Source organism: Tachypleus tridentatus, chromosome 4 (assembly GCF_004210375.1).
Source record: "Tachypleus tridentatus isolate NWPU-2018 chromosome 4, ASM421037v1, whole genome shotgun sequence".
NCBI lineage: Eukaryota > Metazoa > Arthropoda > Merostomata > Xiphosura > Limulidae > Tachypleus > Tachypleus tridentatus.
The window spans coordinates 2,979,324-3,002,102 of record NC_134828.1 but is presented as its reverse complement, the minus strand read 5'-3'; the positions used below and the strand labels follow the sequence as shown (position 1 = coordinate 3,002,102).

The 22,779-nt window shown below is 31.1% G+C and overlaps 1 protein-coding gene across 6 annotated transcripts in view; it reads right to left on the bottom strand.

Annotated features, from left to right (window-relative positions):
* LOC143248452 (dual specificity protein phosphatase CDC14A-like) overlaps window positions 1-9,281 on the bottom strand; it is a 48,668-nt gene extending 39,387 nt beyond the window's left edge. For 2 of the 6 annotated variants that reach the window (XM_076496825.1, XM_076496827.1), the window contains exons 1-3: window positions 8,273-9,280; window positions 3,153-3,249; window positions 881-956 (exon numbers count right to left, since the gene is read on the bottom strand). In XM_076496825.1, coding sequence (XP_076352940.1) covers window positions 881-956; window positions 3,153-3,249; window positions 8,273-8,327 — 228 coding nt within the window. In that variant the 5' untranslated portion in view covers window positions 8,328-9,280. Of the gene's footprint in view, window positions 1-30; window positions 213-880; window positions 957-3,152; window positions 3,250-8,272 lie in introns of those variants that run through there. The other 4 variants (XR_013026992.1, XM_076496826.1, XR_013026990.1 and 1 more) reach the window with 3 other exon arrangements.
* Between the last annotated feature and the right edge of the window lie 13,498 nt (window positions 9,282-22,779).

Genomic DNA, 22,779 nt, shown 5'->3' with positions numbered 1-22,779 from the left:
CTTCTAACTTACTCTCAGGAGCAGACTTACAGTAATTATGCACAAAATGGAAATATATGACTGTATATCCATAAGAATCTTCAATACAACAATCTTTGGTTCAGTTACAGTGCACCCCCCAGTCCTTCAGACTTCTGGAAGGTTTACAGTATATGTAAATATGTTGAACATTCCACCACCCTGCACAGAGAATGTTATTAACGTTTCTCCTCTCCACTGGGCAACAATCCAATACTGATGAGCAAAGAACCACTTAGTTTGATTGTTGACAGAGACAGGTGGTTTACCAAAGTAAATTTCATACATTGTCCCAGTAGAATGTTCCTGGAATTCAGTTAGTCCAAACAACCATCAGTATTTCCATACAGTTCTATATATCCACATTTTCCCTTATTAAGGCAGTTTTTTTATTTAATAAACAATGTAGAATAATAACAAAAAACACAAAACTGACACTTTTTTGGCATAATGCCAGTTTTGTTCTTTATTTTTAATACAGTAGTAAAATGTGTCTGAAAATACGTTAAAACATTGCAAACTTTAAATACAGTGACCTATAACATTCCAGTTAATTTGACCATCTCAGCAATTGACACACCCATCACTTGAGCTCCAACAATAATTAACTTGGATTATAAAGAAAAGTGAGACTCGTACAGTTTACAATTCTCATTTATTGACACCCAGTGTTTTCATTTCTCTAACATAAACATAAAAATTTTTTAATAAGCTATAATTTTGAGGTTTGTTTTGAACTCTGCACAAAGCTACACGAAGGCTATTTGTGCTATATTTTTAACGATCTAACACTTTGTTAACAAGAACTATTATTACTAATTATGAATAAATTAGCATTAATTATTTCATAAAGCACACTTACCTTTAATTTTTTGTTCAATTTGCAACAGTAACGATAAAGCATACCCAAATTAAGAGGTCCAAAATCAGAATAGAAACTGAAAGACCAAATTAACAATTTTAAAATACAAAAAGGAAAACCTGTAAATCAGCTGAAAACAATTACACAACAAATCGTTGGAAACTGCAAACATTTTATAAACAAACTATTACTAAATACAAACCAGAGGGGGGTGTTACATGGTCAATGACCGAAGTAAAATCATGTGACAAAAAACACTGTGTATAAAGTTCATTTATATTATTTCACATTTTATTAAACCATAGCTCAATTTAATATTAACTACATACTTAGAATGAAACCACAAATTAACCAGTCAATGAACAAAACTAATGAAATACACCTTCTTACACTTCTACTTATAAAGACTAGATAGAATGTATTGTTTCATCACATGGGTGCCCACACTCTTAATATTTCTGGCCATAATCCCAATAATAACCTATAAGGTTTGGCCAACTTAGGAAATTTAGGTTAGTCCCAAATACATATATTAAGCTAATATATTAATAGTAATAGCTGGATACTCATCATATGATGGTTAATTTGTCTTCTGAAAATGAAATCTAAATGGTTTGGGAACATGGTTTCTAAAAATTAATTTTAATAACACATATGAAGAATGTTTATCTTTTTTCCTATTTTGTAAAATCATCATCTTATGTATACATCTGGTCATCTCCTCTAAGTTGACCTGGATTATAATTTTGTATGTTAGCACATTTTCAAATTTGCTTCTTTATTTCATATTGAATAGTGCAAAAAAAAAATAAAAAAAAATGGTCCTCAATACTTCAACATGGTCAAATGTCTGAAATTACTATTTATTAATCAATGCAGAAAAGTATAACTCTTCTTTAAAAAATGCTTATAACTTAACTGAAGTTTCAAAAATCTCTTACCCAAGGTGAAAAGCACCTATAATGTATTGTAGCGCCATCTATTGGGTTTTGACACATACAATCACCAGTGTTAAAGTAATATGAAATTGTCTCCGACTTAATCAGTATCTATTTTTCTGAATATTCAAAGAACTTGTTGTGAAAACAATAACAAATATATTAAAAGTTAGCATATTCTCACCATGAAAACATCTTTGACAGTTATCTCTACTTACTCACAGTTTTCATGATTCAACACTGCCTCACTGTATGCAACATTTTATCACTTGCTTATAACCTGTTTATATGTCACAATGAAAACATATAAACCTCCTTAACTGCAATTTTAATGTTAGACTCCCACATAACTGAGAAATGTAACCGACACATCCAACCTTGGTAACTATATTTTAACACATTAAACTCCCTAACAAACTAGCATGTTATTGCACTTTCCATAATATTGCAATGTTTCACTCCAACACAAGTTAACAACTTATTAAAAAAATCCTTATTCAACTTGAATTTCAGCTCTAGACTTTCACCAGGATCAAATCACTAAGCCATTTTAATTGTTACCAACAGATTTAAATACTACAAATGAAGCATTCAGAAGAGATTTTGTTTATGTACTATCTGAAAATAAACAGTGTTATAAACAATGAATAAAACAAACCTAATAGTATGACCAATACTGTTAAAATAAAGTAGCTATATGTAAATAATATAGCTTACTTTACTTATGGAACACAAATATACTAATAGTTAGCTTGAATAAAAGTACATTTTCCAAAACTTTTACATTATGTTTTTCTCTAGTTTTTTCCAAACACATTTTTGACCGGAAAAAACTCAATAAGCTACACCTACTACTTAATGTTAGAAAGAATGACATCTGTGACTTGTTATTTGTAGTACACACTTATAATACTGTCAGAAAATATACTACTTACAGTTAGAAATTAACTCAGTTATCTACAAGAATTGATTAGTGTCACAGAAAATAATTAATTAAAAAGTGTTTCTGATTATTCCAATTCTGCAAGTAAACAGAATACTGTCATTATAATTTCTCATTTTAATTTTTAATTAATACATGTTTGTTTACCTTAAGCACATTGCCACTTAACAAAAAATCTCATTTTGTCAGAAGTATGCAGTGTTAGACCCATACAAGTTACTCAGCTGCTTACATTAAATAAAAGTTTTGTAAACCCAAGGACAGAAAAACACATTTCCAGTAATAAAACTGTTTTTTTAGTATTCTATTCATACAAATTATCTGTGATATGTATAAAAATGCACCTTGGTACTAGCCAAATGAATCCCCTCAGTAAAATACACAAACTTACCTCTCATAGGTAAGTTCATCATCTATAGAAAAATAATGAACTGAAGTTGTAGACTTTGGTTTTACTGTGGATTTTAACGTAGCAAAGTAGAGTCGATCTAAAAAATAAAAACAGTACACTTATTGTTTGTACCAAATGTAACAAACAGATTTAACTGAGAAAAATCAGTTGCTTACAGTTACACAAGTGTTACATGTTTTGTTGGAATGTGTGTATAACTATTTTATAGAATAGCCTGTAGCAACTAAGATTATAAAACAAAACTATAGCAAGGTTTGTCTCAGTATAAAACATATAACTATGATAATAAAACAGAACTATAGCAAAGTTTGTCTCAGTATAAAACATATAACTATGATTATAAAACAGAACTACAGCAAAGTTTGTCTCAGTATAAAACATAACTGATTATAAAACAGAACTATAGCAAGGTTTGTCTCAGTATAAAACATAACTGATTATAAAACAAAACTATAGCAAGGTTTGTCTCAGTATAAAACACAACTATAATTATAAAACAGAACTATAGCAAAGTTTGTCTCAGTATAAAACATAACTATGATTATAAAACAGAACTTCAGCAAAGTTTGTCTCAGTATAAAACATATAACTATGATTATAAAACAGAACTACAGCAAAGTTTGTCTCAGTATAAAACATAACTGATTATAAAACAGAACTATAGCAAGGTTTGTCTCAGTATAAAACATAACTGATTATAAAACAAAACTATAGCAAGGTTTGTCTCAGTATAAAACACAACTATGATTATAAAACAGAACTATAGCAAAGTTTGTCTCAGTATAAAACATATAACTATGATAATAAAACAGAACTATAGCAAAGTTTGTCTCAGTATAAAACATATAACTATGATAATAAAACAGAACTACAACAACGTTTGTCTCAGTATAAAACATATAACTATGATTATAAAAGAACTATAGCAAAGTTTATCTCAGTATAAAACATATAACTATGATAATAAAACAGAACTATAGCAAAGTTTGTCTCAGTATAAAACATATAACTATGATAATAAAACAGAACTACAACGTTTGTCTCAGTATAAAACATATAACTATGATTATAAAACAGAACTACAGCAAAGTTTGTCTCAGTATAAAACATAACTGATTATAAAACAGAACTATAGCAAGGTTTGTCTCAGTATAAAACATAACTGATTATAAAACAAAACTATAGCAAGGTTTGTCTCAGTATAAAACACAACTATAATTATAAAACAGAACTATAGCAAAGTTTGTCTCAGTATAAAACATAACTATGATTATAAAACAGAACTTCAGCAAAGTTTGTCTCAGTATAAAACATAACTATGATTATAAAACAGAACTACAGCAAAGTTTGTCTCAGTATAAAACATATAACTATGATTATAAAACAGAACTATAGCAAAGTTTGTCTCAGTATAAAACATATAACTATGATAATAAAACAGAACTACAGCAAAGTTTGTCTCAGTATAAAACATATAACTATGATTATAAAACAGAACTATAGCAAAGTTTGTCTCAGTATAAAACATATAACTATGATAATAAAACAGAACTACAGCAAAGTTTGTCTCAGTATAAAACATATAACTATGATTATAAAACAGAACTATAGCAAAGTTTGTCTCAGTATAAAACATATAACTATGATAATAAAACAGAACTATAGCAAAGTTTGTCTCAGTATAAAACATATAACTATGATAATAAAACAGAACTACAACAACGTTTGTCTCAGTATAAAACATATAACTATGATAATAAAACAGAACTATAGCATAGTTTGTCTCAGTATAAAACATATAACTATGATAATAAAACAACTACAACGTTTGTCTCAGTATAAAACATGTAACTATGATTATAAAACAGAACTATAGCAAGGTTTGTCTCAGTATAAAACATAACTGATTATAAAACAGAACTATAGCAAGGTTTGTCTCAGTATAACATAACTGATTATAAAACAGAACTATAGCAAGGTTTGTCTCAGTATAAAACATATAACTATGATTATAAAACAGAACTACAGCAAAGTGTGTCTCAGTATAAAACATATAACTATGATTATAAAACAGAACTACAGCAAAGTGTGTCTCAGTATAAAACATATAACTATGATTATAAAACAGAACTATAGCAAAGTTTGTCTCAGTATAAAACATAACTATGATTATAAACAGAACTATAGCAAAGTTTGTCTCAGTATAAAACATAACTATGATTATAAAACAGAACTACAGCAAAGTTTGTCTCAGTATAAAACATATAACTATGATTATAAAACAGAACTACAGCAAAGTTTGTCTCAGTATAAAACATATAACTATGATTATAAAACAGAACTATAGCAAAGTTTGTCTCAGTATAAAACAGAACTATGATTATAAAACAGAACTATAGCAAAGTTTGTCTCAGTATAAAACATATAACTATGATTATAAAACAGAACTACAGCAAAGTTTGTCTCAGTATAAAACATAACTATGATTATAAAACAGAACTACACCAAAGTTTGTCTCAGTATAAAACACATAACTATGATTATAAAACAGAACTACAGCAAAGTTTGTCTCAGTATAAAACATATAACTATGATTATAAAACAGAACTATAGCAAAGTTTGTCTCAGTATAAAACACATAACTATGATTATAAAACAGAACTACAGCAAGGTTTGTCTCGGTATAAAACATATAACTATGATTATAAAACAGAACTACAGCAAAGTTTGTCTCAGTATAAAACATATAACTACGATTATAAAACGGAACTACAGCAAAGTTTGTCTCAGTATAAAACACATAACTACGATTATAAAACCGAACTATTCCAAAGTTTGTCTCAATATCTCTTAAAACACTTCTTGCACTCTTAACAGTTCATTATCTAAATGTTGGAGTTGTTTCCATACAATTTTATGTACCCAGTTAATAAATTATTTAACCCTTTTGCAACAGGTCAGGGTTCAAAGGCCATGTCATCCCATTTGTTTACTTGCATTCAAAACTGTATTGAAATACTATTTTATAAATTTATGTCACGATATCCGACGTCTGCTCGGCATGGCTAGAAAATCAATATAATAAATAATAATAAATATATAGCATTATCAGATTCAAGCTACTTGAACAAAACATTTGTATTTTAGTTATAATATGTAGCGATTCTAGCACAAAAAAAGTGTAATTAATATTACACATACAAATAATTTCCTAAGTTCTTTATGATGGTTATACAGTTGGTTAAGTGACAGACCCCACATAGATTATAGAAAATAAAATATAGTTTCACTAAAAACAAACATTTGAAATGTTTTTAGAAGGTTTTAGAGATTATTCAAATATTTGAGATTTTTGGGACAAAGAATAGTTTTGTAATCACAACATGAATCACTTTGCACTCAGACTACTTTCACAAACAAAACTTTAGTAAAAATATCTCATTACAAAATCTGATTTTTTGTGTACAAAATACTTGTAATCTTTACTGAAAGTTCACTAAATTTTGTGAAGATACACGTGCTGTATCTAAAGTTACCGTGCAAATACATAATGTGTGCAAACTTGTGTATTTTATATCAAGCATGTGCTGAAAGGTTTAAGTACGAATACGTGCAGTCATTGCAAACCCACGAAAACATTTTCACTGTTTTAATACCTTTCTTAAGAGAAACCTCACACATATAACAACATTTGACGCTTGTTGGACTTCAGCTTTTCAATCATTTATAAGCCATTCTCGCATCTCTTTTAATATAGCAGTTTTAGGCTTACAGTACAAGGTACATGCTTGTTTCTTAGCTTTCTTTAGTTACAAGGCCCTCCTTTGATATGCTCATTAGCATATTGGCAGAGAGCTCAAAAAACCCTGCTTGAAACATTATTACAAAGATAACCAACTGTATCACCCACCATACGAAGGTATTACACGAATCTCAACCACGCATGTGGGATCTGTGGTAACCCACACGCCACCTACATGTAGTCAAGTACTTTACAAATGTTGTGGAGAAAACACTGAAGAAATACTTTCATATTTATTTATCTATTTATTCTAAAATCTAAATAAATATACCTTGTCCTAAAAAACAATCTCACTATTCTGATACAGCTAACTGCCTTCAAATCCAAAATGATAAACAAAACAATTTAAAAACATAATTCAAGTCTTAAAAAATCTCAAGTGTATTTGTTACAACTGATGTTCTGGTATTAAAATACAGCATGGGACATGAGGGGAAAACCAGGTATAAATATTGGTGAAACTGAATATTATTCAAATACCAGAGTACAAACATTTATATGTTCTTATTTTTCATGATATTTTCCTTTCTACAAACTACTTAATTACATCAATTAATTACAACAGTTAAGTTTGACAAACATATCTTCACTCCCCTTTTGTATTTCTAACAAAACATTTTTATCTCTAACCTCCCATTGTAATCAGTGATAAGCAACAAAGGGTCATGGTAAAAGGAACAGCTTTTAATCATGATAGCTCTCTTCTACCTATTCTTTACTCTGAATAGAGTTAGCTAACCAAAGACCACACACACTTTAGATTAAAAATAACAATGTTTTCTACATTGAAATATCCAATTTGACAAAGAAGTTTCCTTCTTCCAAATATCTTAAATTGTTATAAGTACAGTACTTCCACATAAAATGTATGGTCTTGTGTTGGCTAGCAAATAATTCTTTCAGAGCTATAAAGTAGGTAATTTGGATTTTTTTCCCTACATAAATAACATTTTGATCTGTGTTTTATATATGTTCTCTGCAGAATAGAGTGTTGTGGTTCTCAAATATTCTTTCCTCTTGAAACCTTTTGAGAACCAAGCCAATGCTGTATTACCTCGTCTATGTTCAGCAGTTATCACTGGCATCATTTTCCCCCAAAAAATCACAATTTTGACTTAACAAATACTCTTCTTAATTTATTTTCAAGTTTCACTCAAATTATTTGCAGCTTATGGAAATGCAATACATTACAATCTGGAAACTTAAAGATATAAACTAATGCACCACAGATTTCCAACTTAATTTTAGACATAGGAATTACAAAAAATAAACAAAAACTTAAGCCTACTAAACCTACCTTTGATATACTCTGCTGTATGTACAGCAAGAACGCTATGAGACATTTCATCCATAATATCAGGACACTTGGATCTGAGAAGCAACTTGATGGAAAGCAAAAAAGAAAGCCCAATTCTTATGCAGTATTACGTCTTGAAATTGATAACAGTTGAACTAAAAACTCAGATCCAACTATCACGCACAACAAAATAGTTGCAAAAACTAACTTGATGGTCAGTCACGGCATAATGAAAGATGAAGAAAACGGATAACTTTAACATTTCAGCTTTTGATATTGTGACGAAAATCAATTGTTTTTCATATTCTCAATGAACGTCTCAATAATACTATTGTTAAGTGACAGTACAGAAATGCCGTCCTAATTTTACATTAGAAAAGACCAGCAATCCATTACACTTACAAACTAAAGTCTACGGGACATTAATAATCGTTTATTAAAACTAAAAAAAAACAAAAAAAAAAAACATAGTCACGGCTTACACAAACTGAGCCTTATTAATTTAAGTCTAATTTAATAGTCAAGGTTCGACTTTTGTAAATAACATCCTTACTTACACTGTTGATTATTTGTAAACTATGTTCAAATTCAACCTATTCTCAAATTACAGAAAAGATGAACACATATCTATCTTTCCAAGAATATCATAAATAGAAAACGACCAGATGAAAAAGTTTTCCTAGTTCATTTTTTACGACGACTGGGGATACCCACGCTTGTATTTGTTTTAATATTAATTAAAAGTAAAAATAAAACACCCGACAAATTATAACGACAGATGTTCAACTAAACATTACTTTGACATATCAATTATGGCATTATATCATAGTTCTCATAACCCAAATTATTATCACTAAGTAATTTGAATTAAGTCGTTATTTTGCTCTGTATCGTTTACAAAATTATTACAAAAAGCAACAGAAAAATACAAAATACATCATCAGCTGCAATCAACTTCCCACTCAGCCATTTTCCTTTCGAAACTATTCGTGTCAATTCAAACGAGTCTGTGGTTAATTGCTATATATCACGTGCACGTTACCACCAATACCAACTTACTATTTTCAAGCCTTACCAGTAAGCGACATCTGCTCTCTTGAAATACCTGATAATAAATTTTAGACAAAACATGGTTTTCTTTTATGCATCAAGAATAAAAAATGTAATATTAAATATTTAATAAATTAAATTACTTATCCAAATTTCATGAGAAAAGATTAATGTTTAAGTAAAAAATTGCAAATAGAATGCAGTTTATATAATTTATTTCAAAATGTAGAAACAAACAACCACAATTTACAAATTTAGACACAGACCTGAATACGTCTGCTTGTAACGATTATGTCTATTGACGGATCGCAATCCAACTTAGCGTGCAACCTTATGGTACCCCCTGTGAAATATCATAAGAGGAACATCATTCACTTTTGCTTCTCATGGCATCCCCAGAGTTTAGTTGTATGTCTCCCTGCTAACTTTTTACGCTTATAATTTTTGGTTAATCTCAACCAAATTTAGTACGTATCCTTAAGGCCCCCTGGAGAGTTAAATATAGCTCATTATTTGGGCCTGTTACACCCCATGTCATTCTTCGTATGGCCATATTTATTCTCCGTTTTCGTTTTATTGATATCTACCGTACTTCAGAGGCATTCTTAGACCAACCCGGGGAGCGACATATTGTAGGTAGCTTCAGGTTTGACCTGCATATTACCCTTTATTATGTTGTTCGTCTATCAAATGCAAAGACATATTTAGAATACCACAGGAAATGACACAGAATGTCATTATTTATAGTTGTCCACTCTATATTACCCCCTGATGCTTCTATGTTTTCCCCTGTGTTGGACGTATATGTTTCCTATGTTATAAAGACAAGATATAATTCCTAGCTGTAAAAAAGCAAACAGTAGTTGATTCAAACGAACATGATATCCAAGACTATAGAAATCTTTTAAAAGGTCGTTTGTCAAATGGTACTAGTCCAAAAAAAAAAAAAAAGTACACAATATATATATATATCTATACATTAGAAGAAACATAAATTTACTTGAACAAAATCTATTTAAAAACTATGTTTTGTCACACTAATAAAATTATATAGACCCTGAGTAACAGTTTTAAAGGTCACCATAAGTTTATGAATAACGTTTTTGCATTAATTAATAAAGTATAGTTATATTAATTACAATGTTTCACAGTCTACCAGAAACTTATTGTGGAGTATAAATGAATATGTGATTGTTGTTTTGAATTAAGCACAAAGCTACACAATGGGCTATCTGTGCTCTGCCCACCACAGGTATCGAAACCTGGTTTTAGCATTGTAAGTCTGCAGACATACTGCTGAGTCACTGGGGAGCTGAATATGTGATAAAAGTGTATATGATTCAGTCAAGAAGTTAAAACAAATGTTTCAAAATATAGGGTTGTTCTCTGAGATCATGTGAAGGGCCTGTACAAGGCTCAGAGGCCATCCAAGACTGGCTGAAAAAAATTGGAAGTGCCATTTGTAGATGATGTCTGACAATCAGAGTCATTTTCCTAGCAGGTAAGACAGTGACATTAACTGGTGAACACTGTGGACCATGAAGCAATTGTGAACCTCTTCTTACTAGGAAATATACTGCCTGAATGACAATAATTTTGAAATAAAAGAGTTTGCAGATGAGCTGTTGAGAGCAACTTATCATTCCATCACTCTCTAGAACAACTACTTCATCAAGGGTTGGGGTCCCTGAGTTTGCCTAACTCACCATACTTGTGATGGTATTTGCATCTCACCAGTTATTGGCAAAGAACCTACAAGGAAGAGGCTTCAGATGAAATTATATTATTAAGTATCTGTGATTTGAGAAAGACAGACTGGTCTTTGTAGCAGATAGTTCAACCAATACCTGATCCTGAGCTTGAATGACCTGAACTGAGACTTTACTAAGTACTTGAGTGAGGTACCACTTGAAAACTGGATGCAATCCATTAAGCTAAGGTCGAGCTTTGTAAGAAAAATGTCACTGAGAGTCTGACTGCTTACTTGGACAATTTGTGACATCTGCATGGTAAGTCACACCCAATAATGGCTTCTGTATATTTAGAAAACATTAGTGGATATATATTTGAAGGTCTCTCAGGATAAACAATGAGGTGTTACCTGGGTGTGTGAGAGATATTACAGGGGCTGTTTACTCCATAACAAGTTATGAAATGATTACTTTCAACATTGCAGGAAAGGAGAAAGCCTATAGTGACAGCTGTGATAGCAATATCTCAGATGAACTTTCCTACCAAGGTACCTTTAGTTTACAGAGCTCAAGATACGCAGAAGATTGACCAGCCACACACATGTTCAGGTGCTGTGAGAATTGACCAGCCATGCAGATGTTCAGGTGCTGTGAGGACTGACCAGCCACACACACGTTCAGGTGCTGCGAGAATTGACCAGCCACACACACAGTTAGGTGCTGTGAGGATTGACCAGACACACACATGTTCAGATGCTGTGAGTAAACCATATTCGAATTCACTCTCATGGTTTTCTTGACAAAGTCTATGATGACAACGCCTCCATCAATAAGTCATCCTGAAAGAGAGTAACAGAGCATATGCTTAGGGTGTGATATATTAGGTTACTATCCAGCTGACTGTTTGAACTTTGTCAGAAAGCATGGTAGGCAAGGTTATCAATTTCAATCAGTAGCTCAGCAAAAGCAACACCTCTCATAGTATGCCAAACAGCATGATGGGCAGTACTGTAATTTCCTATCTACTGCTTAGTAAATCCAGTAAAATCAACAGAAAGTGGTAACTATTGCTGTTACTACTCTGAGTTCTATTAGTTTCTCAGACTAGCTGCCATCTTTTGGAAGCACAGTAGACACCTTACATTGAAACAAATCAATGTTTCAAATACCTGTGAGGATACAATTGTGAGCACTCGAGGTACTTGTTGATACAAAAGGGACAATGAAATTGGAAGATTTGGGGCACATCAGGGCATCCAAGTTAGATTATCATTCCAGTTATCAACTTAATTCTGATGAATGGTGATACACTAGATGTAAATGAAGAGGCAAATCTCTAGTTCACAAAATAGATGTCTTCAGTTTTAACACTGTTATCCTTAGAATGAATATACTGGGGAAAGACTTGGTCACTTTTATATGTAAAACTGTTGTTTCATGGGAAAGTTATGCTACGTTAACCAGACTGAACCTGAGAGACAGTGAACTGAAGGAGCGTATGAGGTGAATGAATTACAGTATGTCTATATACACAAGTAGTATTCTGTGACTTACTACAGCTGAGGTCTAGTGTGTCGGTACCATGTAACATTGTTTTATAACATGTGCATCACAATACACTGTATCCTTTCCAAGAAACAAGCAGCATAAGCTTTGGCAGTTATCAGTCCAAAAATGATAAATCCTGATGTTATTTTGTAATTATAAACAACTAGTTAACTAGTTTCATCCTGGATTCGTTTTGTTTGTTTTTTGAATTTCGAGCAAAGCTACACAAGGGCTATCTGCATTAGCTGTCTCTAATTTAACAGTGACAGACAAAAAGGAAGACAACTAGGCAACACCATCTATTGTCAAATATTTGCCTACTCTTTTACCAACAAATTGTGGGTCTAACCATTACATTATAATGTACTCACAACTGAAAGAGTGAGCATGTTTGTTGTGATAGGGATTTGAACCCATGACCCTCAGATTGTGAGTTGAGCACCCTATTCACCATGCCTTGAGATATGAAGTGAACTGACAGTACAGTATAATTTTAAGATAGTCAGTGGTGTAGTGCTAGATAAAGAAGTGAAGGAACACATATTGAAAATATCACTATGATTAATATTTACCAATACATTGTTCAGAAATGTAAATTGTAACTGTAGTGAAATCTACATTTGAAAATGTTACTATAAAAGTTAGTTTTCTCTCACCTTGAACATTTGAATTCCCAGAGAACTTATTAACAAAACTTCCAAGCTTGGTCACTAGCGAGTTCCTTGGAGTGGGATACTCGTGTTTATGTATCAACTGACATCTAAATCATTGGATACATAGTCATCTGGTTTCCAGTTTTGAATCAGAAGCTGTGAAGCTAATGAACACGAGATTTGTCACATGGCTGATTAACAGTCTAAATCTAGTTTCTATAGTGATAAGGTTCATGATGCTAAAGTCTTGTCCACAGTTGGAAGAATTGTATGGGATGCCTTTTAAATACCGGATTAGAATATTAAGATCTGATAGCATATGGTGCTCACAGTTTTCTAGGAAGTATTTGTATGCCGTGGTTGTGTTTGGAAGTAGCAGTATGAAACGTTTACAAAGGAACTCTATTTCCTTTCTCCAAAGCCTGGATTTACCTTTGTTAGCCACTCATTTATTTCTAAAGTATGGAGCTTAGAAATTATGTTTGACATGGAATTTAAAGTTCCAGCCATGACCCATTTGGTTCATGAAAAGAAGTTGATGTGGATAACCATTGTTTCATGTTGTTTATAATACTGGTTAAATATTGACTATGGCTGACTGAAATAATCATTTTGTGTCCGTCAGTGTTATTAATAAAACTTCATTTCTTTACTGGCATTATATACTTCTAAAACCTTTTTTAACACTTATATTACTTCATTGGTTCTAAAAACCGAATGCCTTGATGAATTAACTTGTCTTCATAAACTGTAGTAACACCCATTGTCTGTAAGGCTACTCAGACTGTAACGCTAAGTGGGAAATATTAGATAAATTGGTCACATTTATATCACTGGAAATTATGTATTTATTTGTTACTGTGTAAGTGTGGTTAAACAGGAAGTTCTTCTACACTTTTACACCTAAATTGTAACTAACATTCAAATACATAACAAGTTTACTGGATCAGGTTTTATACACAGTCATATTGTGAATGTTTTCCTTCCCTTTTATATAGTACTTAACACAATAATTGTTGTAATTATTGTACTACAAACAAGCCAATAAACCTTACCCAACTGTGTTTTTGAAGCCAAGAAAAGTCTAATGCTTTAGTTTTAAAATGCTTCTGTTTGTTCATTATTTGAATTTCACACAAAGCTACGTGAGGGCTATTTGCACTAGCTGGCCTTCATTTAGCATTGTAAGAGGGAAGGTAGCTAGTCATCACCACCCACTGCAACTCTTGGGCAACTCTTTTATCAACGAATAGTGAGATTGTGCTATTGGTGATTTATTTTCATGGAAGGATAAAAGTGACACAGAAATTCTTACTATGTCTGAGAAAAAACAGTTTTACTGCACGTTTTCATGTAAGACTAATGTATGATACTTGAAATGAACTAAACTGAAATATTTATGTGTGATAGCTTGCTTCTCTTCCAGACTTGACCCATATGATAATCAAATTGTAACAAAGGAGATGTAGTTTGGTTAAAGGGGATGCCTTATTGGTTGTTGTTTGGTATGGGCATCACGTGTGAAGGTACTGGCCAGACAGATTGCCTTATTGGTTATTGTTTGGTATGGGCAACACGTGTGAAGGTACTGGCCAAGCAGATTGCCTTATTGGTTATTGTTTGGTATGGGCAACACGTGTGAAGGTACTGGCCAAGCAGATGCTTAATGAAATCTGGGAAACACACACAAGGACAGTTTTATGCTTTCAGTTTCGAGACTTTCTTTGTTGTCTGTAAAGTGTTCCTATCTTGTCAGAAGCAGACTGACCACTAAACAACAAAATGTCATGTCACAGAAGAGTCATCCTTCACCATTCAGCTGTCTCAAGTTCCATCAATTGTTTAAAGGTGGTAAGTGCATCATATGGCCATGTGGCATGACACAACAGTCTTACAAACCATATTAAGTGATCAAAACAATCTCAGGACTTCTCTGATCATCCAGCTTGACTTATCAGTATGTTAAAACCACATTTACTATGTTAAACTAAAGAGCATTCTTTCTAGTTCATCCAGAAATGAGTGTGTTTATGGAAATGGAAAGGCACTGAGTGTGTTTGTTCTTAAACCTTAAAGGAAGCATGGCATGCATGGCACTTATGTTTATGAAGTATTGTGTTATTTTTTACTAACTTAAAAGGCTGTATGGTTTCTTAAGCATGTGAGCATATTAAAAAATGCAGCTACTAATATCATGTGATGAGTAGTGACTGTCTGTTCAATTTTTAATTATTAGTTTTAGAACTTAATCATTTTATGGCAGCTATGTGTTTGTTCTTGGATATCATGTGACTGAAATAACCTTAGCTGTTTAGCTAGTTTCAGTTATTTTTAGTTTATACATCATGCCAATGAACATTCCAGTTGGAAATTGAATAGTCAGAAGTTCATAAATACAGATGAACACTGAAATAACTTCAGCACTTGGACAGATAGTGTTTGATTCTGTTACAATGGGATACCACCAATACAGCCTCCTTAAGATTTTCTCATGCAGCCTGCTGTTCCTGGGCTAACTTGATCAATACTGAATGGTCTTTCAAAAAATTGGCTAACAATTTCTGTAGTAAGTTCATGACTACACTGTAACCAATAGTTGAACCAATGTTGAAGACAACTATTATCATTCTTTGAGTAACAGTACCAAAAGAAAGTGTCAAAACATCGTAAACATGTCTTACAAAGTTAACCATTCACAATCTAATATTACAGAATTATATGATTTTTTTTGTCAAAAATTACCTTGATCTTAAGTGTTTAGATAAAGATATTTCTGTACACTGTGACTTCAAACTTTTGTCGGAAGAGCTTCCTTTAGTATTTTAGGCAAAATACTGTGGAAACACAAATATTTCTGACTTATTTATATTAATTAGTATTCCTGTTACAAGTGAAAATTATTTTCACTTTACAAAATTACATAAAGTATAGCTTTATCCGTGTGTAATTATTCTGTGCAGATAAGTTAACTGCAAAATCACTTAAGTATGTCCTTAAGTGAACTGAGATCTGTTAGGGAATTAAATTGCTATTTAAACCTTTATAATAACTGTAGCTTCATTGAGCACGTAACTTTTAAAACTCACCTTGGCCACTGTTGTTTGTGATTTTGGAGCTGTTAATGTTAGAATTTATACTGTTAATGATTGGGGCTTCTTACTGACCAAATAATATGACACAATATCAATATTCTGTACAGCATACAGTTTTGTACACTTTTCATTCCAAATTAATATTTATTACTAAACATTATCCATTAATGCTGTGAAAGAAAACTACCAGTTATCTTACTACATTTAAATGTTAGAAATTACAAATAAATAAAGCATCTTATTATAACTGACAACATACTATAATTTTTAAATAATACTTCTGTGGTTTATTTTAGTACAATACAAATTTAAATTGGTTTGTTTCAATGGTATTTATAATAAACAATGAAACTGATATTTTTCACATTTATATAAAATGAATTCACTGAAACCAAACAAACTACAATTTGATTAAATGGTATACTTTAAGTATTCTTTATGACTGGACATCAACTAATAATGTTTTCCCATCAAAAGCCTGGTTGTAATAAAGATTGTGTTTTTAAAGACAGAGCACTTTAAGCTTTATAAGTTATTTTGTTTTACAATTTTCCATACTCATAGTGATAATGGTCTATTAAATTTTTGATTCTAATATATGAAGGTAGCTTCCTCTGATCAGAAGTTAATAATAAGTGTAACTACAGTTCTGTAAAGTAAATATCAATAATGAAAACAAGCTTCCACTTTTTTTATTCTAAGAGTTTATGAGCCATTACATGAAATAAACATATATATATATATATAAGACAACATTATTTATGGGTATTAAACTAATCCTTATAAGCACATAAATAAATGATGACAGAAAGGTTTATTTACACTACCTTAAATAGCAATACTTATTTCCCACATTTTCTGTTTGTTTGGTTTGTGTTGAATTTTGCACAAAGCTACATGAGGGCTATCTGTGCTAGCCGTCCCTAATTTCGTAGTGTAAGACTAGAGGGAAGGCGGCTAGTCATCATCACGCACCTCCAACGTTTGAGCTACTCTTTTTACCAATAAGTAGTGGGATTGACTGACACATTATAATGCTCCCACAGCTGAAGGTGCAGGCATGTTTGGTGTGAGAGGGATTCGAACCTGTTACCCTCAGAGTCGATTGCTTTAATCACTTGGCCATGCCAGGCCCTATAATTATTGGTAAGTTGAGTCTGATAGAGATGACAAACTCTCTGAAGTTGAGTTCTTCAGTGTAGAAGCTCAGGAACCCTAACCATATAGCTCCAATACTTTAACTATTTTTCTTATAATATATTCAGAATTTGTACTTCATGTTTGAGCAAACATTTATTACATTAACGGCATAATAGAACTGAATTATACAAACTGTCTTAATAAGTGACGCACATTGAAATAAAAAGAAATAATTTAAAAATGATCACTTAAGTTATTTTACAGGTGTTATAAAATAGTATTCTAATACCTTTTTAATATTCATTAGCACAAACACGAATTGTTTTCAACAGTTATTTTAAACTGATATGTCAATAAATACATAAACAAATAACTATTTAATTATCAAAAAGTTTTGTCATACTTGAGCAAAAACTATAATATGTGGATATGTTTCAATAAATATAAATATTGTTAATCATACAAAATGGTCCCAAAACATCTTTCTGGTTTAAAATTTAATAATCTTTAAGCCCATCTGAAACAGTTTTTATTAATATATCAGTAGACTTCTAAATGTGAGTAATTATTGGCTTTCAGAACATCTAATGAATATTCAATTTCAGTCCACACTTGCTGCAATGTATCCACAGTTGAAACAGCTATGGCATCCATTTTCCTGGTCTTTAGCTTGATGAAGTTTGCTATAGGTGTAGACTACATGATATCCCTAACATATCCCCATATGTCTTTATTGTATTGATGTCTGTAATAATGTGGCATCACAGTTACTGAATTAGTCTCTACAAGCTAAATGATATTTGAACCTTTTCTTACAGAGTTACCAATTTACAAAGTACCATTACTCATTAAAGTGGAAACAAACAATAAAAACTGTTTGAGGTGGGCTACAAGATGATTAATAGTACAAGGTTGTTTTCTTTATTAATTTTCAAAACAAAAATGATAATTTTGGACCACCCTGTATTTAACTCCTTTAAGAATAAAGCAGAAGTAGGTTAGATCACATTTAACACTTTTATTTAAAGTTCCATTAGTGCACACATGTTATGCAAAGATACCATGCTTATTTTATCTTAATGTAGAATGTTTTAAAAACTGTCAGTTATTCAGGTGTAGGTACACTTTTCACAAACACTGGTCAGAAAGTCATTAGGTTGTTACTGCTCTAACTAACTACTGTTTTGTGTTCTTGTATTCCACTGAAATAGTTTTATATCAGCATTTTGCATATGAAAGTGGAGAGCAGCTTTCTCCAATGGTAGGTTAGGTGATATTTTAAGGATACAACCTCCCTTACTTTCAAGGAGGGATGATCAGAGAAACAGACAATATCTTACTGATATTTCTACCATAGAGACTGTCAACAAGGGGCCAACTAAACATTTCAAGGACAAAAACTAAAGACATACTAAAAGACTTGAGAAATAACTCTTAATATTTCTCCATATCTAAAACCTTTACATTTTTTACCTCCAAATATACACATACTGCCAAAAAAACAAAAATAAACATTGCTTTCAGTTCCATAGTTTCTACACGTAATTTTCTCTTAAATAATATTCCCATACACTTAAACAGTTCCTTTAACTCTATTAACAGATAACAGATAAATGACTCCAAAATACTAAATTATTCACACTAAATGATGTTATCATATGTACCTTGATTTCCATACAGGATGGAATTAATGTGGTTATGAATCTTCTGAAACAGTCCTTCCTGACATGAACCAAATATTCTTATTTACATTATAACAAACAACTACTTTAAGCCTAATGATATTTTTTACAAACAAAACCCAGAGAGCATTGCTATGGGTAATAGCATTGTGGTTGTTCTTGCTGAAATGCTTATGTCCAACTCTCCAATTGCTCTCCAGTTTTAAGTGGGAGTTTGTGATGAGATGAAAGCCTAATAGGTGGTACTGTTAAATTGATGACATGTTTTGATATTTGGAAAAAATGACATCAAATTCCTCTTACAATTTGTTGATTTCCTTAACAACTTGTACCTTTCTACTGAACTTACTGTTTTACATAACGAAGATTCTTTCAGGTCACTTGGTACCTCGGTTTCTGTTGAAAATAAATAAATTGTTAATAAAACCACATTTTAAACTGTGGATTTTACATTTCAACTGACGCCATCTACAACTGCTGGATGAATCTGCAAAATAAATTGTGGTAAAATAACTGCTAGGCTTAATGTAAGAAAACTTCCTCAAAACTGTATTTCAGAAATTGCTAAATGTTTCTTTCAGGTGGAGATGGAAAAAAAGTAGGTGCTGAAACCACAGGTTGTAGGTGCTGAAACCACAGGCTTTGTTGATGAACTCCTCACAAAGCATTTAAAAAAAACTATTGAAAAACAACAAATGGGTTAAACATCCATATTGTACAAAATCTGGGGTTTAGACTAAAAACAGTACTTGTCCAATCAACTTTTAATAAATATCACTGTAAAGCACAAAACTAGAAACAATGAAGAGAGTTCATTTTTATGTACTTGTATAATACATGAAATGAAACATACTCCATGTGATGATAAATACGTGGGTGAAACTAATTGTTCAGTACATTAACATATATCTATGCACTGTATATCTTGATTCTAATGAGGCCACTGCCGAATACTTTCTAAAAAGAAAGTACACAATAGATGGAATAGCATTGAACTATAAGCCTTAAGTAAAGTGAAATGATCTTCTTGACTGGAATTCAAAGAGACTCTTGATTCAATGTTGTAAACATGAAATAAGCAGATATAATTTGTAACTGCATTTAATATCTGTTTGACAGTTTGTGATTTTCTGTCATATATACATCCAATAATTATTTTTAATATACGAATGATAATATGTGACACTGCCATTGCTAAGTCAGTTTCTACTTGTTACGTGTAATCTCTTTGATTGTAAATATGTATTTGTATGTGATTCTGTTGACCCTAGAGAAAAGTGTAATCTAAAACATCAGGTTTCAATAAAATCGTTTTTTTTAAATGTAATTAGTCATTTTTCTTGAAAACATGGTTTCAATCCTTCTGTTGGCCATGCACATTTTAAAAACTGATATAGCAGAACTAACAACAGTGAACAGCAACAAAAATGTATTAAAGATGCACAAGTAATCTTGGTTTTGAAGATCATCTATTTTAAATCATTTAAGGATTAACAGTATAATAAGTTACATGATTTCAAGCTAACATTATCTCAGTACTAACATCTTAGTACAGTATAATAAATTACATGATTTCAAGCTAACATTATCTCAGTACTAACATATTAGTACAGTATAATAAGTGACAGGATTTCAAGTTAACATTATCTCAGTACTAACATCTTAGTTCAGTATAATAAGTTACATGATTTCAAGCTAACATTATTTCAGTACTAACATCTTAGTACAGTATAATAAGTTACATGATTTCAAGCTAACATTATCTCAGTACTAACATCTTAGTACAGTATAATAAGTGACATGATTTCAAGCTAACATTATCTCAGTACTAACATCTTAGTACAGTATAAGTTACATGATTTCAAGCTAACATTATCTCAGTACTAACATCTTAGTACAGTATAATAAGTGACATGATTTCAAGCTAACATTATCTCAGTACTAACATCTTAGTACAGTATAAGTTACATGATTTCAAGCTAACATTATCTCAGTACTAACATCTTAGTACAGTATAAGTTACATGATTTCAAGCTAGCATTATCTCAGTACTAACATATTAGTACAGTATAAGTTACATGATTTCAAGCTAGCATTATCTCAGTACTAACATATTAGTACAGTATAATAAGTGACATGATTTCAAGCTAACATTATCTCAGTACTAACATATTAGTACAGTATAATAAGTGACATGATTTCAAGCTAACATTATCTCAGTACTAACATCTTAGTACAGTATAATAAGTTACATGATTTCAAGCTAACATTATCTCAGTACTAACATCTTAGTACAGTATAATAAGTGACATGATTTCAAGCTAACATTATCTCAGTACTAACATCTTAGTACAGTATAATAAATGACATGATTTCAAGCTAACATTATCTCAGTACTAACATCTTAGTACAGTATAATAAATGACATGATTTCAAGCTAACATTATCTCAGTACTAACATCTTAGTACAGTATAATAAATGACATGATTTCAAGCTAACATTATCTCAGTACTAACATCTTAGTACAGTATAATAAGTTACATGATTTCAAGCTAACATTATCTCAGTACTAACATCTTAGTACAGTATAATAAATGACATGATTTCAAGCTAACATTATCTCAGTACTAACATATTAGTACAGTATAATAAGTTACATGATTTCAAGCTAACATTATCTCAGTACTAACATATTAGTACAGTATAATAAGTTACATGATTTCAAGCTAACATTATCTCAGTACTAACATATTAGTACAGTATAATAAGTGACATGATTTCAAGCTAACATTATCTCAGTACTAACATCTTAGTACAGTATAATAAGTTACATGATTTCAAGCTAACATTATCTCAGTACTAACATATTAGTACAGTATAATAAGTGACATGATTTCAAGCTAACATTATCTCAGTACTAACATATTAGTACAGTATAATAAGTTACATGATTTCAAGCTAACATTATCTCAGTACTAACATCTTAGTACAGTATAATAAGTTACATGATTTCAAGCTAACATTATCTCAGTACTAACATCTTAGTACAGTATAATAAGTTACATGATTTCAAGCTAACATTATCTCAGTACTAACATCTTAGTACAGTATAATAAGTGACATGATTTCAAGCTAACATTATCTCAGTACTAACATATTAGTACAGTATAATAAGTTACATGATTTCAAGCTAACATTATCTCAGTACTAACATATTAGTACAGTATAATAAGTTACATGATTTCAAGCTAACATTATCTCAGTACTAACATATTAGTACAGTATAATAAGTTACATGATTTCAAGCTAACATTATCTCAGTACTAACATCTTAGTACAGTATAATAAGTTACATGATTTCAAGCTAACATTATCTCAGTACTAACATCTTAGTACAGTATAATAAGTTACATGATTTCAAGCTAACATTATCTCAGTACTAACATCTTAGTACAGTATAATAAGTTACATGATTTCAAGCTAACATTATCTCAGTACTAACATCTTAGTACAGTATAATAAGTTACATGATTTCAAGCTAACATTATCTCAGTACTAACATATTAGTACAGTATAAGTTACATGATTTCAAGCTAACATTATCTCAGTACTAACATCTTAGTACAGTATAATAAGTGACATGATTTCAA